This window comes from Typopeltis vanoorti, chromosome 13 (genome assembly GCF_054136105.1).
Source record: "Typopeltis vanoorti isolate ZY-2024b chromosome 13, IOZ_Tvanoo_1.0, whole genome shotgun sequence".
Lineage (NCBI taxonomy): Eukaryota > Metazoa > Arthropoda > Arachnida > Uropygi > Thelyphonidae > Typopeltis > Typopeltis vanoorti.
Window position 1 is genome coordinate 115895249 of NC_143561.1, and position 24210 is coordinate 115919458.

The following is a 24210-nucleotide window of genomic DNA, read 5'->3' on the forward strand; positions in this document are numbered from 1 at the left end:
TTCCATGTGTGCATTTAATAAGTCTTTCACCGTGAGTTTAAATGAATCAAAGTTATCTGTAATTTTAGGATCCAGAAGCGGCTTACCTTGATGTGCGTCATTACTTTTCTTTGGTGTCTGGTCTTTGTTCTTCGTTTTCTCATGGCACTGTTGACATCGCCATTTGGTCCATTTCATGGCTCCTTTTGCTTTCCACGTGCTTTCTGAGATTCCTGAACAGTGGAAGTGTTGTTTTTTGTTACATCAGGAAGTTGGAAGTTTATTTTGCACTTGGTTAGACTATAATAAGTTTAGTTTAATCCTTTATCCAAGATACTAAGACAAGGAGTGATGAGAGCTTGGTCCACCTTTGCTACGAGTTGCCAACAAATGTACCAGTTGCCTCAGTCCTGAACCTTTTCAGGACATCTGGAGGCCACTTCTCCACATTATGTGTTGCTCTAATAACAAACACCTTCAGGACCTCTCTGTGAGGCTAACCATACCCGGTGTGGCGTGATGATGATAATAATAATAATAATAATAATAATAATAATAATAATCTGAGAATAAAGGTAGGACAAAAAAAAGTTTTAAGTTTTTTTTTGAAAAGACAGTAAATAAGAACTGTATTGCAGTTATAAAAAACAGTTGAGAAAAATAATAAATAAGTTAATGGAAAATTAATATATGCCCTAGATGAAGGAAATTATATGTGATAGTTGCTAAACAAAGTAATGAGAAGAATTTTGGAAGAAAATACAGAAGTTAAATATCATATTTTATCAATATTCAAAATGTTCTGAAAGTTGCTACAAAAACTTAGAAATGGATGAAAGAGCACTACAAAAAAATCAGATGAAAACTGAAAATATATTCTTGATATATCTTCAGTTTTGATTGTATTTGCATATAGTATTTTTCTGTTCCATTTTCTGTAAACTGTATTGTATATTGTTTGGTATCATGTTCTGTTTGTCACAACATGTATAAGGTATACTCTTTGTGAAAGGTGAAAGATTTTGTGGAAAGTCAGTTAGACTGATGAGTGTTGGAAGTGTTTTGAAAGTTAGTACCAAAAGTGTAAGGTAATTAAGAAACATGATTGCAAAGTTTTAGACTATAATACGTTTAGTTTAATCCTTTATCCAAGATACTAAGACAAGCAGTGATAAGAGCTTGGTCCACCTTTGCTACAAGTTGCCAACAAATGTGCCAGTTGCCTCAGTCCTGAAGATATTTTCAGGTGCAAACTTTGTTTGCCTACACTTGGATAAAGGATTAAACTAAACTTATTATGATTGCAAAGTAACACACATTACTGATAAAAGGCAAAATTTGAAATTCAGTGAGCTCACTACCAACCACAGTGATCCAAGTGAACAAAGGTTAACATGTGAGTGATGAGATTCATTCATCCTCTCACTGGCATTCCTGACTCTCCCTCCTATCTCTCCTGCTCATCTCTCTCTCCCTTGATTCCACTCTCTCATTTTTCTGCAATTCCTTTCTTGTCTCTCTCCCTTGCTGTTCTAAAATTTACTAGAAGAGTATTTGCTAAGCAAAGTACTACTAATATCTGTATTCTATTAGCCTCTGCTTAAATCTCCCCCCTCCAAAATAACTGGCTGCTTAACATTATAAAAAAAAAAACATGAAAGCTTAGTTTGCAGGACATGTCAGTATAAACATATCTTTTTACATATTTACCTTTTGAAAGCTGTGTAGAGTATATATATCCTTAAAAGAAATGCAAAATCCAACTATGTGTTCAGCATATGGAAAAAGATTCAAATTACCAATGTGATCTGAATGTCCATGGGTGCACACTACATAGTTTATATCATTACATCCTAAGCCATGTTTCTGAAGACCTAAGGCAAACACCATAATGAAAATTCAGAATATAAAGCAATTCTAATGCAATAATAAAAAATTGTGCTATTAAAGTATAAATATCAGAAAAGTTTATAAAATGATATACTTTCTTCTGGGCAGTGCATTTTCTTTTGCTATAGGCAGGTTAAGAGAAGATTATTCAATGTGTTGTGAAACTTTCTTCTGTCATTTGTACTACCATAGTACAAATGACAGTTTGTACTATGGTAGTACAATATACAACAGTAAAATCAAAGTGTAAATCAATAAAATTTTATTTAGAGATCTTCACATCTGGTTTATTCTAATGATATCACAAAGAAGTATTAATTACGGAAAAACACTTGTATGTAATATAGCACTGTAACAGGATGATGTGGTAGAATTATTTAATCAGCACTTTGTTGGTGTATGGCATTTGGGTGTGAGTACTGGAGAGCAGTAGCATACTCAGGATTTAATCTTGGGGAAGGGGGGGGCGAATTGGGAACATGGCCCCTTGCCCTCCCCTCTCTCTCTCTCTCTCTGGGTGCACCACTGCTGGAGAGTGAGATGAATGCGCTGAAAACTACAAATAAAAGAACCAGAAGTGTGTGAGGTGTTAATGTTAATAAGAAACTAGATAAAAAAAATACTGGTAGCGTATTACTGGATAGAAGGCAAAATAGTGCTATTGCCTAAAAGTGGCACCAGTACAGATTATTATTACAGATCAGGCTATATACCTGCAGTTGTAGCTAAAGGATATTTTGAATTTACAGGCAACTCATGTTAGAGATTTAATGGAATAAAACAGGACTGAGAAAGGATTGCAAATATAATTTAATTCGTCTAGTATTCTGTCTGTCACTGAGACATCATCAGAGAGTATAATATGAGACTTTTAAGACACACACACACACACACACACACAAAGACAACACAAAACTAAGTGAAACAAGAGGACAAAAGACTAGAGCCCTAACCATGTGAGGATACCCTATGAAAGCACCTGTTGGCAGCCTAGGATGTAAACTGGGATCTCGAAGCAGTGGCACACCCAGAAGGGGTCCAAGAGGCCCTGGTCCACCAAAGAAAAAGAAAAAAAACACTAGAAAATTTTCTAAAAATCTTTTCCTAATTAAAATTCTTTTTTTTTTAATTTATGTTGTGTCGTGTCTTCTATTTCTATACTTCTTATGAATTAGCAATTATTGCAGATGCTCAGTCATAGGTCGTATGCGATGCGCAGTGTGTATATTCTCAAATCGTCTGCTCAACTCGTCCCCCCGACCAAGATTAAATCCTGAGTGCAGTACTGTCTCAAAGTATTAGTGTTTCCCATATTTTCGGAAGTTTAATGCAACCATATTTGTTTAAATTATGCCGATTTCTCAGAGCAGCTGCAGATACCAAAAATAGTCTTTCTCTTCTAAATTTAGCAATGGAGCACGGTGATCTTTTCCAATTGATTCTATGAGCTGTATCTAAAACATGGTCCGCAAGGCCCGATTGACCATAGTCATGACTGCAGATGTCTATTTGGATTTTTGGCTGATCTTCCTGTTTTTCCGTAGCAGGCCAACTTGCAGGAGCAGGGCATTTTATATACTCCAGGCACAGAGAAAGGAGGGAGCTGATTTTTAGTAGAGCCTATGAGTAGCAAGATTCTGGTGGGGCTTGAAAGCCATGCAGATTGTACACTTATGTCCAACTAAGAATGAACTACATTTTACCTGTATAGGAAAAAATGTTCATGACTACATCCAAATGAGGACATAAATTTATTGCCAGCATACTAATAAATTAAATTATGCAAAATATGTGTTATAAATTTCGTACAAAGTAAATTGCAATACGTTTTTGGAAAAAGTTACAAATTTCCTAAGGACATAGTTAAAGAATTAATGTACAGTGCTTATAGAAAACTATGCAGAGAGATATTTCAGTATAGAATATGTCCACCCTGAACTTCAATGCAGCTCTCACAACATCGTATCATGCTTAGCACCAAATGATTCAGGAGTTCTTGAGGCAAATTGGCCCACTCCTCCTTTAAAGAAAGGATAAGGCCTTGTTTGTTTTATGAAGGTAGAATTCAAGCAGCAGTGCATCTCTCCATTGCGTCCCTTTGTCTGACAGCAATGAGTTTTTGATTTCAAGGTCTAATGATAACATAATTCATTAGGATCTAAATGAATCTAATGAATGCTTCCTCTTCCTAGATCTTCTGACAACTAGTTAAGTCTTTACTGCTCTGTCTACAGAAAGAAAGTCAACAGAAGACCATACACTATCATCATCATTCTATCCAAAAGTAGGGTACTAACAAAACACTATTCCACTGTGCTCACACCCAGAGACATACGACAAGAGTTAATCAAATCCGCATTTCTTTCAAATTGCTTTTCATCTCACAGAAAAAAAAAGAAAAAAAAAGATAATAACCATTCTTAACTTCCTCAAAAAGAAATCTAGGTTCTTTACTTCGGAAAAGGCAGGCTGACTTCTGCACTCTGAAAATTAGGAAGTAATCTTTTGTCCAATTTTCAAGTTAACTTCAATCAAGTGTTCTCCAGAAGACAAGTTAGATCTCATGCAGATAGTTACTGGATGTTTTACACAAACTGAAAGTAAGTAAGCATGCATCTATTGAGATTATAGAAGTACCAACTGTCTGCCAAGTAGGTCTTTCTCAGTATGAAATCTCTTCCAGTCCCAAGATTTCAAGAGATCTGTAAATATCTACTCCACAGACCAAACCAAACTTAAAAACAGCCTCTTCTACTGATATGGGGAAGTCATTTCATTAATATATAAGGTTACTGCTATTTTTTTATTGTTTGTTTGCTTAATATATTATGTTTATTTAGCTTTCATCTGTTTAATTTTGATTGGGTACTAGGGATATTTAACCATAGTTAATGATAATGTGAACTTTTCATGCTGTACTATCAAAGTATCCTATATACCACCTTAAGGATACACATCAGGAATTTGATGATGTTGATGTAGGTATCCTTATCAATTGTCTCATCATCCTAGCTTGCTCTTTATAGTTCTCATGCAACTGATTATTACTTCTTGCTTTATGCTGTTCCAATAATTGCTTCTTCTTCTTTCAGATTGCATGCTTAATCTCTCTCTCTAATGATCCATTTTACACCTACCTTATTTAACCTTCTGACCACTAGAATATGCATGCAGACATTGCTGCTGTTAAATAGCACTTCACCAATGTCTAAGCACAAAGAATGCTGCTTGGTCACTTGTCATTCCCATTCTATTCTATTCTTCTGTTCAAGCTATTTCCTATTCTTCTCATAATCACTGACCTTGTAGTTCCACATATATTCTTTCCTCACACAAGTTTTCATAGCCACTACCAACATCCCATTCATAATCAGTCCTCTGATGATATGATCAGACTTGTAATCCTTCTGTTCTCACTATTACTTATTGTGTAAAATATTCATTCCTTAAAAACTCAAATGATTCATTTATTCTTATTTCCAGATGCCATCTCTTTATTCTAAATTTATATTAACATAATGAAAATCACCAATAATGATCAGTGTTCTCTTGCTTGAAGCCAGTTTTCTTATTCATGTTGTCATCACTCTTCACTTTTCACAATCTATAGCAATATACAACTAATTATTTCTTTTTGTCTACCTCTACCTCACACTATACTGCATCAAAACCACTATTTCTCCCTTCCATCTCCACCTTATGCAGGCATCATTTCCTTGTTAATTCATCAACAGAATTCTGCTTTTCTTCTTGCCCTTTCTATATTCACAAAAAAAACACATGTACTCTTCATTTCCATTCCAGTTCTTATCCAGCATGTTTCACTTATGCCAACACTTTTCTGGTGAATGAATTCAATCAATGCAACAATGTACAAATACAACTCCTGGCATTTGTAAATAAGCAGCACTTCATTTTTGAGTCTACAGCCATCTACATCTGTTCATGCTGTGTTGAAAGGCTTATGTGTTTGTCGCACATGTTGATTGGATTTTAACGGCATAGATGTGAACACAGATTGATAAGAAAATAACTATTTATTGACTTAATTGCTAATATTTCGCTGGTATTCTATCCAGCATCTTCAGAGCACACAAACAAAGTTGGTTACAGTAGCGAGACAACCGCAATCCAGTGTAACAGTGGGACTAGTATGAGCAATTGTAGCGTGCAACACAAAGACTAAAGTCCTAATTAGGTGCCATCAAAGATGAGGAAAAAAAAAACACAAGAGAGAGAAAGCAAGTATTAATATGGTCTTAGAATGACTGTCTCCCAAATCTTTGGTAGATTTATACAATCATACTTGTTGAGGTTTAGAGTATGTTTCAAGGCTTCTGTTGATTCCAGGAACAACTTCTTCGACTTGTAAAAGTGTCTGTGCAGTACTTTTGTTTTTTCCAATTGATCCTGTGTGCGGGGTATCCAAAGCATGGTCTACTAGACCTGACTTGCCATAGCGAACGTGCCGGATATATTTTTTGTGTTCACTGAGTTCTTCCTGTCTGTCCATAGTAGGCTTGATGACATGAACAAGGCACTTCAGACTCCTGGATGTGATAAAGGAGAGAATCTGTCCTTAGGTGAACAGATGAGAGTTGCCAATTTCACAAGCACATCTGAAAAGATATCTTTTCAGATGTGCCTTTAATGTATGGTGACAGATTTGTTATAGTCTTCTGTGGTAGACAGTGGGGGGGGGGAGCATTTAGTATTTTATCTATCTTATGGGGATAATAGCCATTGGTCAGGAAGGTGTGACGTAGGTGAGAAAGTTCAGCAGTGAGAGCATGTCATTGGAACAAATTGCTCTAACTCTATGGGTTAGTGTTTTTAAGATACCATATTGTTGAGAAGAGTGATGGTGTGATTGTTTGTGTAAATATCTCCCTGTATGTGCGGGTTTTCTATAAACCGAGAATGATAAGGAACCTTCTGGAAGATGCGTGATTAGTGTGTCCAGGAAGGGCAGACAGTCATTGGCTTCTAGTTCCATCATAAAGTGCATTTTTAAGTGCTGGCTATTTAGATGCACTAAAAATGTATTCAATGTGTTTGGCCATGTGGCCAAACAGCAAACACATCATCAACATGGCATACCCAGAGACTGGGCTGTATTGATAGCTAGCTTTTCCAGATGTTCTATGTAGAAGTTGGCTAAGGGAGAATCCCACAGCTGTCCCATCTAAATGTTTGCATATTTTCCCTTTCCATGTAAAATAACCTGCCTGTACTGTGAATTTAAATAGCTGAAATATATCAGGAGAAATTGCGAATTTAGTAAATTAAGGGTTTGTGGTTGTCTCGCTAATGTAACAAACTTTGTTTGTATGCTCTGAAGTTAGAATGGATAGAATACCAGTGAAATATTAGCAATTAAGTCAATAAATAGTTATTTTCTTATCAATCTGTGTTTGCATCTATACTGTTAAAATCCAATCAACATCTGCTCATGCCATCTCTTTTTGCCTTTGTCAGTAATCTTTAACCTGCTGCAAATAGCACATCATAGCATAGCATAGATTTCCATAGCAGATAGCTACATTGTTAACATATTTATTCTTCTGCCATTACAAAATGAAAAACTCATATCAACTTGAACTTGCATTGCTTTTAGAATCATGTTACTATCTTGTTTCTTATCTTATGCATATGTATAACTTAGAAATCGAAACACTGGGAATACAGTGCTACCTAGCTTTATGATGATCCACTCATGCAAAACTTTTTATCATCATCATCATCAAATTCCTGCCATGTACCCACAAGGGGTGTACAGGATATGACAGTACTACATGAAAAAATTACATCATTACTAACTTCCTATCTACAATTTTCCTCCAAATCAGTCTGTTACTTGTCAAGACTCCAACATTATCAGATCTTATATTTCTATCGTCTAAGGCACTTTGTACCGTATCAATCCACCTATATCTTGGTCTTCCTCTGGGTCGTTTTCCTGCCAACCTGGCAGAGAACACTTGTTTTGCTAATCTTTCCTCTCCCATTCTATTTAAGTGACCATACCATCTGAGATTAGCTCTGCTAACGCATTCCTGGATGCTGACAATGTCAAGTTCTTTCCTAATATCCTCGTTTTTAATATGATATTGCCATTGATGCCATCTGTTCACGCCTCTAATCTTTCTCAGGACTCTCATATCTGCGGTCTCTAGTCTTTGGTCAAGTGTTTTACTTCTGACCCAGCTCTCAGATCCATAAGTTAAAATTGGTTTGAACACAGTCTTGTATACAGCTAATTTAGTGTTCCGACTAATTTCTTTCTTATTCCATATGAATTTATTCAATTGACTTCCCACGATACCAGCTTTGCTGATTCTGTTGTCTATTTCTATATTTAGTTTACCATCTTCAGTAAAAATTGTGCCTAAGTAGCTGAAATGTTTTACTTGTTCCACAGGTTCTCCATTCACAACACAGTTGACATTTTCAATGATTCTGCCTATTTTCATTGTCTTTGTCTTTTTATTGCTGACCTTCACATCATATCCATTACAACAGCTATTCAATTTAGTCAGAGAATCTTGCAAAACTTTTTAATTATGAACAATTCTCATTTATATGATGCTGCATTTGCTCACACAGTGTTTTAGTGACATGATGATGATGCTTTGAGTCAATTGATGCAAGTATTTGTGAACCCAGTTTATATTTGATGCTCTTCAACATCTCGGCATTTTGGTGGTTTGCTGTGAATTATAAACTATTTATAACTATTCTTTTATTCTATTATTGTTAATAGTAGCATATCAAATTCAAAGTGTGCTGTTGCTCCACTGAAAAAAAAAAAGATATGTAAACTTATTACATTAAATACTAAGATTAAAATGATTAAATTTAATGATGATGGTGTACGAGGGCTGTTCAGTATGTCTGTGCAAAGTATAAGAGATGGCGCCACCAGTATGTATCAAGGTTATTTTTAGTTACTGGCAACTATTGTAGGATCACACACTAAGTTTCAGTCAAATAGATCTATTACTCTGAATTTGGCGTTCATTTGAATCGATCAATTACTCTGATTTGTGAAAAATGGATGAGAAAGAATTTCGTGTAGTGATTAAACATTACTTTTTGAAAGGCAAAATGGCTCAGGAAACCAAAGCTAAGCTTGATAAACATTATGGTGAGTCTGCATCTTCGATTAGAATGGTTTATAAGTGGTTTAGTAACTTTAGAAGTGGCCATATGAGCACAAGTGATACTGAACGTTCTAGATACGCTGTTGAGGTCACTACTCCAGAAATTATTGAAAAAATCCATGATATGGTGATGGATGATAGGAGTGAAGGTGCATGAAATTGCTAAGGCTGTATGCATCCCAAATGACCATGTACAGAATATTTTACATGAACATTTACATATGAGAAAACTATCTGTAAGATGGGTGCTGCATTTGCTCACACTGGATCAAAAGCCTGGAAAATTGTTCGATTTATGCTACAAAGTCCTTAGGCACCCCCTCCCCCCCACACACACACACTCTCCAGATTTGGCTCCCTCGGACTACTATCTGTTTCCAAACATGAAAAAATGGCTGGCAGGAAAGAGATTTTCATCAAACGATGAGGTGATTGCCGAAACAACTGCCTATTTTGAAGAGTTGGACAAATCATACTATATGGATTGGATCAAAAAACTCGAGCATCATTGGACTAAGTGTACCTCAAAGGAGACTATGTTGAAAAATAAAAAATGTTTGTCCCAAAAAAATTGTTTTCTTCATTTTTGCATGGACTTATCAAACAACCCTCGTATTGAACACTGTCAAAGACTGCAGGCTAAACTTATTTTTCACTATTTTTGTTTACGATTGTAAACTTTTGTTATAATTGTAAACTCTAGTTAACGCAGTGATCCATAAACATCACAATCTTATTGCCGAAATGGAAAAACTTAATAGTGCAGATTGATGACACTGATGGTTGGCATGTTTCCTTAAGCCAAGCTATTCAGAATAACTTTTTTTGCGAGCAAAAATTTTAAATTTTTGGCTTGCATAACTGACATAAATAAATGCTTTATTTACATCAATTCACACACATGCTTAAAAACATTATTAAACTATTATATGCATCTACAAGTGAAAAAAAAAAAAGGCAGTGATTTGCTACACAACGAAATTCACTATACAAAAGTAGTCTGGACCCTAACATGCTGTATGACTGGGGTATGCCTATACTTATCCTTTGGTGCAATTTGTGCTTAGAAAGCTCATCAGATATCAGATTACCATTATCTCTGACACCCACCCTTTTTTTTTATTTATTTATTTTGTAATTTAGGAAAACATAAAAAAATTCTTAGATATTACCATGATATACCTAAAACATATTGCTTTCAAAATATTCAAAGAAAAATTTTTTTTAACAATTTAAGCAGTTGCCTTTCACAGAAAACCAGCAGAATGCAAAGCAACAAGAAAGAGCGAGAATAGTGATTTTTTTGTTATTCCAAAAGTTGAAACAAATAGCACTGCTGTTCCGTCAATCAAAGTATGGTGTGTGAATTTGTATTGTCAATCCAACAGTAACTAAACCACCAAATATGTTTTTCCAATTGGAGCTAATCTTATTCTAGACTAATCTTCCTGTTAGATGAAAATGCATAAATGGACAAATCAGCAAAAGTTGTGCACCTTAGTAATATAGTACAGTTGCATTTTGGTTGCTTTCTATGTAGGTTGTGACCAAAAGTTGTGCACTAAGTAACATAACACTAACTACAGGTAATAATATGGTTCACCACATATAATATATGTGGTGACTGCAAAATAAATAAGGAAGAAGGTAATAAGTTTTAATGTGTGGATAACTAGCTATTACAGATCAAGTAATCACTGCTGGTCACTTAATTTGCGTTGTGGTGGATAATAATAATTATTTAAATAATTTATTAGCCTCCTTGAAAAACAAGGTACTACACTAAAAAAATATGAATGTCACTTACAGTTAAGAAGTTCTTCCCTATCCCAGGCAGATAGTGTATCTACTAATAAATTGATGTTTGGCCCTTTTACAAGTGTACAGGTTCCATTTGCTGTCATGGATGTTAAATCATCACTCAACTTGGAATAGCCAGTTTTCAGAACTTCTACATTGTATGTCATATTCAACAAATGCTATAAAAGAAGAAAATATATAAATATATTACTATGTGTTATGAAGATATCCTGTCACTGTAGTATATTGCATATTTAATCATAAAAACAAAAAACTTATATTCCAGAATTTGCATTGTGGTGAATAATAATAATTATTTAAATAATTTATTAGCCTCCTTGAAAAACAAGGTACTACACTAAAAAAATATGAATGTCACTTACAGTTAAGAAGTTCTTCCCTATCCCAGGCAGATAGTGTATCTACTAATAAATTGATGTTTGGCCCCTTGAATGTTATCTTTTATATAAATATAAAAGATAACATTCAAGGACCAGCAATCATGAAATGTGAAATAGAGAATGCTATACGAACAAGTAAAACAAGAAAAGCCAGTGGACCAGATGGTGTGCAAACAGAATTTTTAAAATTAATAGAACCAGATAACATCAAACTTCTTGAAAAACTATTTAATAAAATATATGAAAGTGATGAATTTCCATCAGATTGGCTCAAATCCACATTTATCACTGTCCCAAAGAAACCCAAAGTGAATTCCTATGGTGACTTCCAACTTATTAGTCTAATGAGCCAAACATTAAAAATATTTTTGAAAGTAATTCAGAATCGCATTTATAGAAAAAGTGAAGAAACTCTAAGTGAAACACAATTCGGCTTTCGGAATAGTTTTGGTACTAGAGAGGCTCTTTTCTGTACCCAAATATTGATACAAAAATGCATAGAAAAACAGAAATCTGTCTTTATGTGTTTCATAGATTTTGAAAAAGCATAACTTAATAGAAGTCCTTCAACAAATAAGGCTAGACGAACAAGACATAAGACTAATAACAAATCTATATTGGAATCAGTCAGCTACCGTTCAATTAGACAACATTACCACCAGTGATATTAACATCAAAAGAGGAGTGAGACAAGGATGTGTGCTCTCACCACTCCTGTTCAACATATATGCAGAGATAATCTTTAAAAAAGCATTGGAAGAATGTCCAGAGGGAATCACAATAAATGGAAAGATTGTTAACAACCTACGATGTGTAGATGACACCGTGTTAATTGCAGATAATATTATGGATCTCCAAAAACTCATTGACAGAGTATACATAGAAAGTCAAAGAATGGGAATAAATATAAACAACAACAAGACAAAATACATGATCATCAGCAAACACCCAGCCTCATCAATGAAATTGACACTCAATGGGAAAAATATTGATCAAGTGTCAAGATATAAATATCTTGGTTGCTGGCTTAATGAACGGTGGGATCCAGAAATAGATATAAAGACAAGGATTGAAGATGCAAGGCAGTCCTTCATGAAAATGAGAACACTATTCTGCAATAAAGACCTAAAGATGGAAGTCAGATGCCAAATGCTGAAATGCTACGTGTGGTCTATTCTGCTCTATGGAGTCGAAACATGGACATTGAAGGCGACAACCATCAAGAAAATCGAAGCCTTTGAGATGTGGCTATACAGAAGAATGCTAAAGATATCATGGACAGAAAAAATTACCAATGAAGATGTCTTAAAATCCATTGGCAAAGCTAAACATCTTGTACAAATAATCAAGAAACAAAAAACATCATATCTTGGCCACATCATGAGAAACAGCAAATACCAACTTCTACAAACTATTTTGGTAGGAAGAATTGATGGCAAAGGAACTAGAGGAAGAAAAAGAATATCATGGTTTGACAACATCAAGACATGGACAGGAAAGAGCAGTGCACAACTGCTCAGATTAGCACAAGAGCGCAGTTTGTTCGCCAAGATGGTCGCTGACCTTCGATAGAAGATAGCACAATAAGAAGAAGATATTCCAGAACCAGTGAGAATGGTTCAAGAGAAACTTCACACCTACTTGAGATAAATTATAGTTCTTGTAATGGATCAAGTAACAATATCAACATAAACATCAAGAAATGGATCTTATGAGAAGGTAACATTTTGTTTCCAGGTTAGATTTTCAAAATTCTGGCTAAACCTGATATATACCACATATTTCATTTCAGCTTTAAGGTACTATTTTCAGAATAGCAAAGATATTATTGCAACAGAAATGCTGCAACAATTTCCCACATCCATTTAATAAATCTTTTCCTGAACAGTTCCTTAAACAACATTTTTCAGATAAACTTGATGTTCTTGTTTTTATCAACAATGGAATGCACCCGTTGAAACAAATGTGCCATAAAGCCATGTATTATCATGGATAAGGATAATTCATCAGGAGTTTCCTGGATATATACTTCTGATGGTTATATACAGGCATTCAAGGGTTTCATTATTGTATGGCATTCACATAAATCATTCTTTTTTCATCTTCGTCTTTAAGTGGTAGACTCAACATTCTGTCATGGCAAAATCACTCGGCTTAACAGAAACCTACCTGATGCATGTAGTTAATCCTATCTGCATGGTGTATGTCTTGTGGGATGAAAAACTTAAATTTCTGGGAGGGAAAACATTTGAGAGCATCTGAAGGTGAAACACCTTCAGATGAAAATCCCTTATAACGGATTCTTCGTATTCTAGATGGGGTTTAAACTAAGCCCAGGTCTTTCCAATCAAAGAGAATCCCTCTGTATCAATTGAAATATGGAAATCAAATATCATGCAGTAATAAAATAAAAAGCAAGTACAACCACTATTAGATTTCTGTATCTTCAAACTGTATCTCAAGAGAAACTTCACACAACTTTCCATAGTTGGTTCTGTGGCTTGAATTCATAATGGTAAGAATTACATATCATTAGGTTAACACTGGTGGACAGTCATGGCAACAGAATAATAGCTGCAAAGGATATAGTGGAATTATTGAATGAGCAATTTATCAGCATATATCATACTAGTAGTATGAATGATTCCGTGCAATATACAGAAAGGAAAAAAGTATTAGGAGAATTGGAAGTGAAAGAATCAGAGTTGTATCAGGTGTTGGTTGGGTTAGATGTTAATAAGGCTGTAGGAATGGATGACATATCACCACGTATTCTTAAAGGAATGTGCGCCACTGTTGGCTATGCCCTTGACCTGTCTGGTTATTTAATTCAAGTCCTACAGTAGGTAGGGTTCCTAAGGAGTGGAAAGAAGGCAAAAAGAAACCACTCCACAAGCATGGATCTAGGACAGAAGTCTCCAATTATAGAACAGTCTATATAATTGCAGTTGTAGTCAAGGTGTTGGAGAGATTGGTTAGGAATAGAATACAGGATTGGGCTGATGGATATAGCATTCTTTATGATGGTCAGCATGGATTTGTAAAGGTAGGTCCTGTTTTAGTAATTTACTTGCATTTTATAATAAGGTAACAAGTGTGTTAGATAAGGGAGAATCATATACAGTGATATTCTTGGACGTTGCAAAAGTGTCTGATAGATTACCACATGGTAAATTGGTGTACAAGCTACAGAGATGGGATTTTGGTTAGATGGATCAGAGATTGGCTCTCTCTGCACAATATCACAGGTTGTGTATGATGGAGCAATGTCTCAAAAAAAGGAGGGTAAATAGTGATGTGCCCCAGTGATGTTAATTCCCTTCAAGAAGATTTGAATGGACTTTTTAATTGGAAAAAGGAGTGGAGTTGTAGTTTTAATATCAATAAGTGAAAGGCGTTGCATTTCGGAGTGCAGAAATATAAGGCTGTGTACTATATCGATGATACCATACTTCAGGAAGTGGATGAGATTAGATTTGGGAGTGATGGTTGACAGTAGACTGTAAGTTTAGAGGGCATATTGCTAGAGTTGCAAAGGCTGCATATCATAGTGCTGCTATGATAAGAAGTACTCTAACATGTATAAGGAAGTGGTTGTGCCACTGTATAAAGCACTGGTCAGACCACACTTGGACTAGTGTGCTTAAATCTGGTCATCTGGTTTTCAATGTAATGTACACACATTGAAGGTGGTCCAGAGACGAGTGACTAAGACAATGTCGGGACTTTGGAGAGGTTGAAGAAATGTGGATTGCAATTTGGTGGATAGGACAAGAAGAGGTTGGTCGGTGATATGATACAGACATTTAAGTTGGTGAGATGATTTTATCAGATTAATCCAGATGAGATTATAAAAAGAGGTAGAATGTGAGAGGGGAAAAACCAGAGGTCATCTCTGGAAGTTAGGTAAGAGTGTGGTGAAGAGGGACATGAGGAGCAGATTTTTTAAATTGAGAATTGTCAGTGAATGGAACGCATTACCAGAATCTGTTGTTAATGCAAGGAGTGTTAAGGATTTTAAGATTCGATATGATAAATATGTTGTCAGTTGAATGAACCTCCCACGATGAGTCAGCTGACTCCATGGAGACTGTAATAATAATAATAATTACAAGTAGCATTGGTTCAGTATCGCAAATCACATTAAATGATATAGGAGCTACACTATTATTATTATCCAGGCCTCCATGGAGTCAAAAGACTCATCATGGGAGGTCCTTCCTAAGAAACGCAAAGTCTATCAAGACTGATCGAGGGGAGAAAAGAACCCAAGTGAAAGAACTCCCCAGTGTCAACCCTGTAACTACCTTTCAACAGTTTAAAAGTCTCAATCATATCACCTCTCCTTCTAAAAAAAAAGTCATTCCGGCACCGGGAATCGAACCCGGACCTCCTGAGTGAGAGCAAGGTATCCTAACCACTAGACCATGCCGGAAGTTGGATGGATATGGATATTTTTTTTGGATATTTGGATATTTTTATTTTTATTTTTGTTTTTTACAGAAATCATGAGGAGAATATTCAACTCCTGCATGATGTCTTTTTAAGACTTGCTTGTTTTGGAAGTCTAAAAACATTTAAATAAGCAATCTTAAGAATTCTTCTAGTAAGATATCTGCACTCTAATATATTGTCATTATAACAACACAGAATCAAAAGACTGATTGTGAATGTGCACCTGAAATACTGCAATATTCATAATACAACATCATAAATTCACATACATTCAATGACTTGATTAATAAACTCTTCATGCAAAAAATCTTACTCAAAATCCTTCACCACCCTAAGAAATTTCCAGGGATAGCCTCTTATTCCTTCTATGCTTTGAAAAATCCTTGCATCATCAATCTGATACATTGCTCTCGGTAACTTAGATCTTGATCACATTATTCCTTCTCCTATTTACATGGCTCTGCAATTTACAGTCTCTCAATCTGTCTTCATTATTTATATTCCACAGCCCTGAAATTTCCTTAGTAACTGCAATGAAAACCAGGTTACCAAATGAGCATACAATAATCCAGAACAGACTTGGATTATAACCTATAACCCCCTCTATGGGTTACTTTTTTACTTCTACAATATGCCCTTGGAACTACCAAGCCAAGATTTTGAGAGTTTATTTTTCGCTTGGTTAGACTATAATAAGTTTAGTTTAATCCTTTATCCAAGTGTGAGCAAACAAAGTTTGTGCCTGAAAGTATCTTCAGGACTGGGATAAGGTAGTGCAACACCAGGCAACTCGTTGCAAAGGTGGAGAAAGCTCTCTCATCACTCCTATCTCAGTATCTCCCATAATACAAAGCACATCTCCTTGCGGATATGTGTAATGCTATGCATTAAGGGAAGGGCCATTACCCATTCCGGTTTCGACCTTTATTGAGGTCTCGTCAGTGGGAGCCAGGCCCAGTAGTGGAGATACAAAGGCAGAAGCAATGAGAGGTCATCCTAACCTATAGGAGTTGCCAAAGGGTTGCACTACCTTACCCCAGTCCCAAAGATACTTTCAGGCGAAAACTTTGTTTGCTCACACTTGGATAAAGGGTTAAACTAAACTTAATATAGTCTAACCAAGCGAAAAATAAACTCTCAACATCTTTCTCCGAATCCGGAGTAATTTAATAATAAGGTGGCACACCCTTTGGCAACTCCTATAAGTTAGGATGACCTCTCATTGCTTCTGCCTTTGTATCTCCACTACTGGGCCTAGCTCCCACTGACGAGACCTCAATAAAGGTCGAAACCGGTATGGATAGTGGCCTTTGCCTTAATGCATAGCATTACACATATCCGCAAGGAGATGAGCTTTGCATTATGGGAAATACTGAGATCGGCGTGATGAGAGAGCTTTCTCCACCTTTGCAACGAGTTGCCTGGTGTTGCACTACCTTACCCCAGTCCTGAAGATACTTTCAGGCGCAAACTTTGTTTGCTCACACTTGGATAAAGGATTAAACTAAACTTATTCAAGCCAAGATTACTTGCCTCCACTGCTTCTTCTAGTACCCCCCCTTTTGTTTGATTTGCATTTTTGTAGGGTTATAATTAATTTTTTGATAGGTGGGGGTATCCTGTAAAAGGCAGTCTATTTTTCTCTCATAGTCAGCCTCATTCATTACCACTACTGCTTTTCCTTTATCTGCTTTCGAAATAGATATATTGCTATTTTTTTCTTAATGAAACTAGCACCTGGGTTTCAGCACTCGATATATTGCATGGAGGTAATTCGCTTTTAAAAAGTGAAGCAGCAACTTCAAAACATAGTTTATTAGCATCTTCACTGGAAAGTCCCAACAGATTGCGTTCAATGTTATGCAAAAATTCGAGATATGGGATGCATTTTGGTACCACAACCAAGTCATGGCTAATACCCTAGTTTCAGCATGATAACAGGCACCCAGTAATATTCACAATCTATTTATTAGTGGAAGAGTTGTCAGGAGTAATTTTTTGTTTACGGTATAAACATTCGTATTTTTGCATCAGTTTGCAGGAATGTCTTACAAAAACGCAAATCAAACAATTAAATAATTAAATAAGCTGTTTGATGAAGTTGTTAGCTGGGATCAAATATTTGTTATACTGTGGACAAGTTGTGCACTCATTTTGGAAGAACTCCTCGTTTATATGGTCTCCCAAAAATTCATAAAGAAGGTTATCCAGCAAGACCCATCGTGAACTGTATTGACTCTCCCACCTATAGAATTGCTAAATTTCTGTCACGTTTATTAACTGCTCACACTGGACAATCCAGATCATTCATCAAGAATTCCACACATTTTTTTAAAAAAATCAAGGATATTCAAATACGAGAGTCGGGTTTGTTAGTCAGCTTTGACATTGTTCCCCTCTTTACCAACATTCCACTATGTGACACTGTTAATTTACTATATAATGATTACCCTCCTGATATTGCAAAGATTTTGAATTTGTTACACAATCAAGATATTTCAGCTGGAAAAACAAGATCTATAGACAAGCTGAAGGTACTGTCATGGGTAGCCCTGCCCTCTGTCTCCACCTCTGGCAAACTATTTTTTGAACCATCTAGCTTCTAGAAGATACCTTGTTCTCATCCATTCATCCCCAACCCTCTATCAGTTTTGTTATGTTGATGAATGTCTTTGCTATTTGGCCTCATTCTGAAAATGAATTTTCCACTTTCCTACAACAAATCAATAGCCTTCACAATGCATTCAGTCCACCATGGAAAAAGAAAAGGCTGGCAGTTTACCATTCTTGGACATCCACCTTACACGCACAGCCTCCGGTAATTTATCAACCAGTGTTTATTGAAAACCTACCTTTACTGGCAGATACATCCATCAAAAGTCTGCTCATCACACCTCTCAAAAAATTGGTGTTATCAAGTCCTTAATTAATAGAGCACATAAGGTGTGCTCCTCTCCCTCAAGCTTACAACAAGAACTTCTCACTATCAAAAAGTTAATGAAATTATTATTATTATTATTATGTGACACCTCCAGGGAGTCCAAAGACTCATCGAGAGAGAGGACATCTACTCTACAAATCTCTGTCTCCACCACTCATTCCAGCTACAACTAATCGCAACTACACCAACGCCATTTACTGCCCACCACTAGTATTTCCACAAACAATCACAAACAACATGCGCACCAAGGTGTGCTCCTCTCCCTCAAGCTTACAACAAGAACTTCTCACTATCAAAAATTTAATGAAATTATTATTATTATTATTACGTGACACCTCCAGAGAGTCCAAAGACTCATCGAGAGAGGGCATCTACTCTACAAATCTCTGTCTCCACCACTCATTCCAGCTACAACTAATCGCAACTACACCAACGCCATTTACTGCCCACCACTAGTATTTCCACAAACAATCACAAACACCATGCCCACGGTGGGATTCAAGCCTTTTAACTGGAGAGCAGATACGCCAACCAGGCCGGCAGAAAAGCAGGCGTAGCTCAGATGGTAGAGCACTCACTTAGCATCTGGAGGCACTGGGATCAATACCCAGTGCCTCCAGTTTTATTTTCTAAGAATTTTATCAGCAGAGTGGCATAGTGGAAACATGCTGGGCCCATAACCCAGAGGTCCATGGATCAAAACCATGCTCTGATAACTACTGTTTAATGAAATTTAATGGTTATGACCCTAATCAAATACAGCAAATAATGGACTCCTATGTTCCAACACCTCAAGATTCTTCAACAGACCGCAGGGTTCCAATCCCTTATATTTCTGGCATCTCGGAACCAACTGGTAGAATTTTGAAGACGTATCAGCTCATTCCCACATATTTTTCGATCAACAAAATTTCTCATCTGTTGCCATCTACAAAAGATAAACTGGCACCTCTATCATTAGCTGGCATTTACCAGATACCGTGTGAATGTAATCTAACATAAATTAAAGATACCAAGAAATTATATACTTGGTTTAATCCATTATTCAAGTGTAAGCAAACGAAGCCTGCACCTGAAGTATCTTTCAGGACTGCAGCAATTCGTGGCATGACTTCCCATCACTTGCCTTAGCATCCCATAATGCAAAGCATATCTCTTTGCGGACATGTATAATACTATGCATTATGGGAAGGGTCATCACTACCCAGACTGGTTTCGACTTTTATTGAGGTCTCATCAGTGGGAGCCAGACCCAGAGGTAAGATACCAAGGTTGAAGTAACGTAGAAGTCATATTTTCCCACATGAGTTGCCAAAGGGTGTCACATCTTATTAAAATACTCTGGATTAGAGATAGATAGCTGTTGAAAGTTTTTCACTTAGTTATATTATAAATTAAAGATACCAAGAAATTATATACTTGGTTTAATCCATTATCCAAATGTAAACAAACAAAGTTTGTGCTTGAAGTATCTTTCAGGACTGGGCAACTCGTGGCAAAGTTTATATGACTTCACATCACTTGCCTTAGTATCCCTATAATGCAAAGCACATCTCCTTGCAGACATGTATAATGCTATGCATTATGGGAGGGGTCGAAACCAGACCAGTTTCGACCAGTCTGTTTAATTTATAATACTACAGTTAATTTTTAATATAACCAAGTGTAAAACTTTCAACAACTATCTATCTCTAATCCAGAGTATTTAAATAATAAGGTGTGGCACCTTTTGGCAACTCATATTGGAAAATATGACTTCTGCAATACTTCAACCATGATATCTCACCTCCGGGTTTGGCTCCCACTGATGAGACCTCAATAAAGTCGAAACCGGTCTGGGTAGTGACCCTTACCATAATGCATAGCATTATACATGTCTGCAAGGAGATGTGCTTTGCATTATGGAATACTAAGACAAGTGATGTGAAGTCATACCACCTTTGCCACAAGTTACCCCAGTCCTGAAAGATACTTCAGGCACAAACTTTGTTTGCTTACACTTGGATAATGGATTAAACCAGTGATGGAGAACCTATGACACGTGCGTCAGCACTGACACACTTGAGGGTTTCAGGTGATACACCTTGGATGTTGAAAGATATTGGTCTGATGAAAAAACTGCGATAAATCATGTAAGATCGCTCTCAGTTAAGATGAAGGTAGGTTTCGGTTCATTGAAAGAATTATATTTTATAGTTAGCCTATTTCTTTTTTATTTTGTAGTTAGCTTATTTCTATTTTATTTTCTAACTAGCCTATAAACAACGAGTGTTTTTAAGTTTACATTTTCTTTCTTAATCATAATATTTGCATAGTCATATGATATTATAAAAACTTATAAAAATTAGTATCAATATTATATGATACAAACTTATAAATACGTTTTTTATCTATTATAAACTCAAAGTTTTTATTTGACTTCTGTGTGAAATTCGTTGATGAATGCATTCCAAGTCTCTCGACTGAGTAATACAAGTTCTAAACATATTTAAAACCACTTTAACAGAAAATATAATTGGCAGCATTAAATATTGAATTTATCTGAGTAAATAATGAAAACATTTTTTATAGTTGCAATAAATTCAGTAAATTTTGTTAAATAATGCAAATAGTAACAACTTACGATGACGTCGCAACAAAACCTACTAAATAGCTGCTATTTAGTAGTATGATAGAGAGTAAAACATAACAAGGTTGCTACGAACGTACCAGTAATAAATCTGGCGACCCCTGCTGAAAGAAGTAGTGGTAGTCTTGCATGGTCTGCCACTTAAGTAATTTGAGTTGCTGGTATATGATTCATTTCCAGTAATTGTTAATTCTTAATAATTATTATGCTTAATTACCGCTGTATATAATTGTGCTCTTTTTTAATTTGTGAACCCTTTTACAATGGCAGCTAGCACTAATAAAAAACTAAAATTATCACAGAAAGGAAGTGGAAGAAATTTCCAAGATGCCTGGACTGAACAATATGGTGTTATTGATAGAAGCGATAAAGTTCTCTGAAAATTGTAGTGAGCTATCTGTGAGTAGAACTTGGAATGTAAGAAGACATTTTGAAACTAAGCACAAATGGCTCCTAGAAAAAGCTTTTGAAGAATGCAAAGAATACATATCGCAACATCTAAAACTGGCAGAATCACAATCAGGGACGTTAATTAAATTTGTTTCAGGACCTTCAAATTTAGTAGCTGCAAGTTACAGTATTTCACATACTATTGTTGAACATGGGAAACCACTTAGTGATGGTGATTATATTAAAGAAGCTTTCGTAAAGTGTGCACCATTTTTATTTGAGGACTTTCATAATAAGGAAGCTATTGTAAAGTGCATGAAAGATTTACTATTAAGTAGGAATACTATTAAAGACAGAGTTATATCAATGAATGCTAGTACAGAAAATCAAATACAACAAGACTTGAACTCATACCATTGTTTTTCCCTTTGTCTCGACGAAACTAGTCGTCATCAGTAATATTACATCATCAGCTCGATTGGCGATTATTGCAAGGTATATTCATGGTGATTCTATGTATGTGGAATTGATAAAGTTAGAAAATTTACCTCAAAACACGACAGGTAAAGACATATGCAACTGTGTTGATAAAGTGTTCTGTGAAAAACAGATAGATTTATCGAAAATATTTTCTATGACAACTGATGCGCACCTAATATGGTTGGCCGTAATGTCAGTTTTATCAAACAATTTACAGAATATGTTGGTCATCCCCTGGTTTGTTTCCATTGTACATTGTATTATACATCAGGAGACACTGCGTGTGAAATCAGGCTTAAAGGATTTGGATGATGTGATGAGAATTGTGACAAAGGTAACTAATTTTATTGCTGCCAGGGCTTTAAACAAACGAGAATTTAATTCACTTTTAAGCGAAGTTCAATCAGTATACAATGGTCTATTAATGTACAATAATATTCGATGGTTGAGTTGTGGCCAAGTACTTGAATGGTTTGTTGAATGTTTAAATGAAATTAAATTATATTTAAATACGAAAGGCATGGAGCACGAATTTTCTCAGTTGAATGATTCTGCTTGGCTCAGTAAGCTGATGTTTTTCACAGATTTTTCGTTGCACCTGAATAAACTTAATATACAATTGCAAGGTTTCGGAAAATCTGTCGATGTCATGTTTGTCACAATCGAGAACTTTGAGAATAAACTCAAAATATTTCAATGTGATTTAGAAAGTAACAATTTTAAGTATTTCCCAAGAGCGAAATTTTTTTTAATGAAACCAGAAAGTAACAGTTTTAAGTATTTCCCAAGAGCGAAATTTTTTTTAATGAAACCAGCCCCAAAAAATCACGAACAACATATCAATCAATCTATCGAAGTTCTAAAGTCAGTAACTGAGCAGTTTTCTTTTAGATTTGAGCAATTTCAAATATTGGAACAAACAATCCAATTCATAAAGTATCCTGATGAAACAATTTCATGGATCTTAAGTTAGATGGCTTTGAGTGGTTGGATTTAAATGATCTAGAAATGCAACTAGCCAACTTCCAGTGTAATCCTATCTGGAAAAGAAAGTTTATTTGCTCTTAGAAATGAATTAGAAGAACTTGAGCGGGAAAGTCTCCATGATACCGTGTATAAAAAATTCAGACTGAGAAATTCAAAGCATGTGGAATAGCCTTCCCGAAAACTTTTATGCTCTTAAAATCTTTGCTCTAAAGCTCTTTTAACAATTTTCTCTTCTACATACTCTTATTATTATTATTATTATTATTAAACAAGACCTCGTGGAGTCAGAGACTCATCTGGGAGGTCCTTTTATCACACACACACACATCTCATCATACCGTGTCTTAAACACACTCAAACTCCTTGCAGACACCACACTCTCAGGCAAGGCATTCCAATCATTCACAACTCTGCACGAAAAAAACCTGTCTCTCACTCCCCTACTTACACCCTCTTTATACAGTTTCCAGGGATGACCTCTGGTTCTCCCCTGATCTCCCACTTGATCTTATAACAACCCCTTACCAACTTGTAGGTCCCTATCATATCTCCACTCTTCCTTCTCTCCACTAGACTCTGTAAATTACATCTTCTCAATCCTTCCTCATACTCAACATTCCAGAGGTCATTTCTGCCTTAATAATATCAAATCGATAGGGAGAGCAATGATTTGAGCGCTGCCCGTGTAGCATTAAAATGTACACTCACACGCACTATAGCCATTCTACAAAGCAACTTTCTACTAATACTCAGCAACAGAAAATTCATTAAATGTAATGTAAGTTTGTAATTTCACTTTATTAAATTAATTGTATAATATATATACGCCGGCAAAGGTTGGTCGATTGGTAGAGCCTCTGCTACTAATGGCTCAGTTAAGTAAGTTTGAGCGCGGTTAATAGTTGGAAGGGGACAATCGTTCGATGCTGTTGGCACACTCTCCCTCGATGAGTCTTTGGACTCCCTGGAGGTGTCAAATAATAATAATAATAATAATAATAATATGAATTCATAGATTTTATATCAATGTCCTATTAAATAAATAGCCTAATATGATATGTATAAGTCACCATCTATGATTATGTAGTTAAATTT

General features: G+C 35.7%; 1 protein-coding gene and 1 non-coding gene across 3 annotated transcripts in view; both read right to left on the reverse strand.

Annotated features, from left to right (window-relative positions):
* The window catches only part of LOC150100486 (metallo-beta-lactamase domain-containing protein 1), a 64186-nt gene that overhangs the window by 30225 nt on the left and 9751 nt on the right, over positions 1-24210 (reverse strand). For both annotated transcript variants that reach the window (XM_090402687.1, XM_090402688.1), the window contains exons 2-3: positions 10840-11011; positions 1690-1853 (exon numbers count right to left, since the gene is read on the reverse strand). In XM_090402687.1, coding sequence (XP_090258813.1) covers positions 1690-1853; positions 10840-11011 — 336 coding nt within the window. The remainder of the gene's footprint in view (positions 1-1689; positions 1854-10839; positions 11012-24210) is intronic.
* On the reverse strand, positions 15597-15668 carry TRNAE-CUC (transfer RNA glutamic acid (anticodon CUC)). The gene has a single exon. It is a non-coding gene; the product is annotated as a tRNA-Glu (tRNA).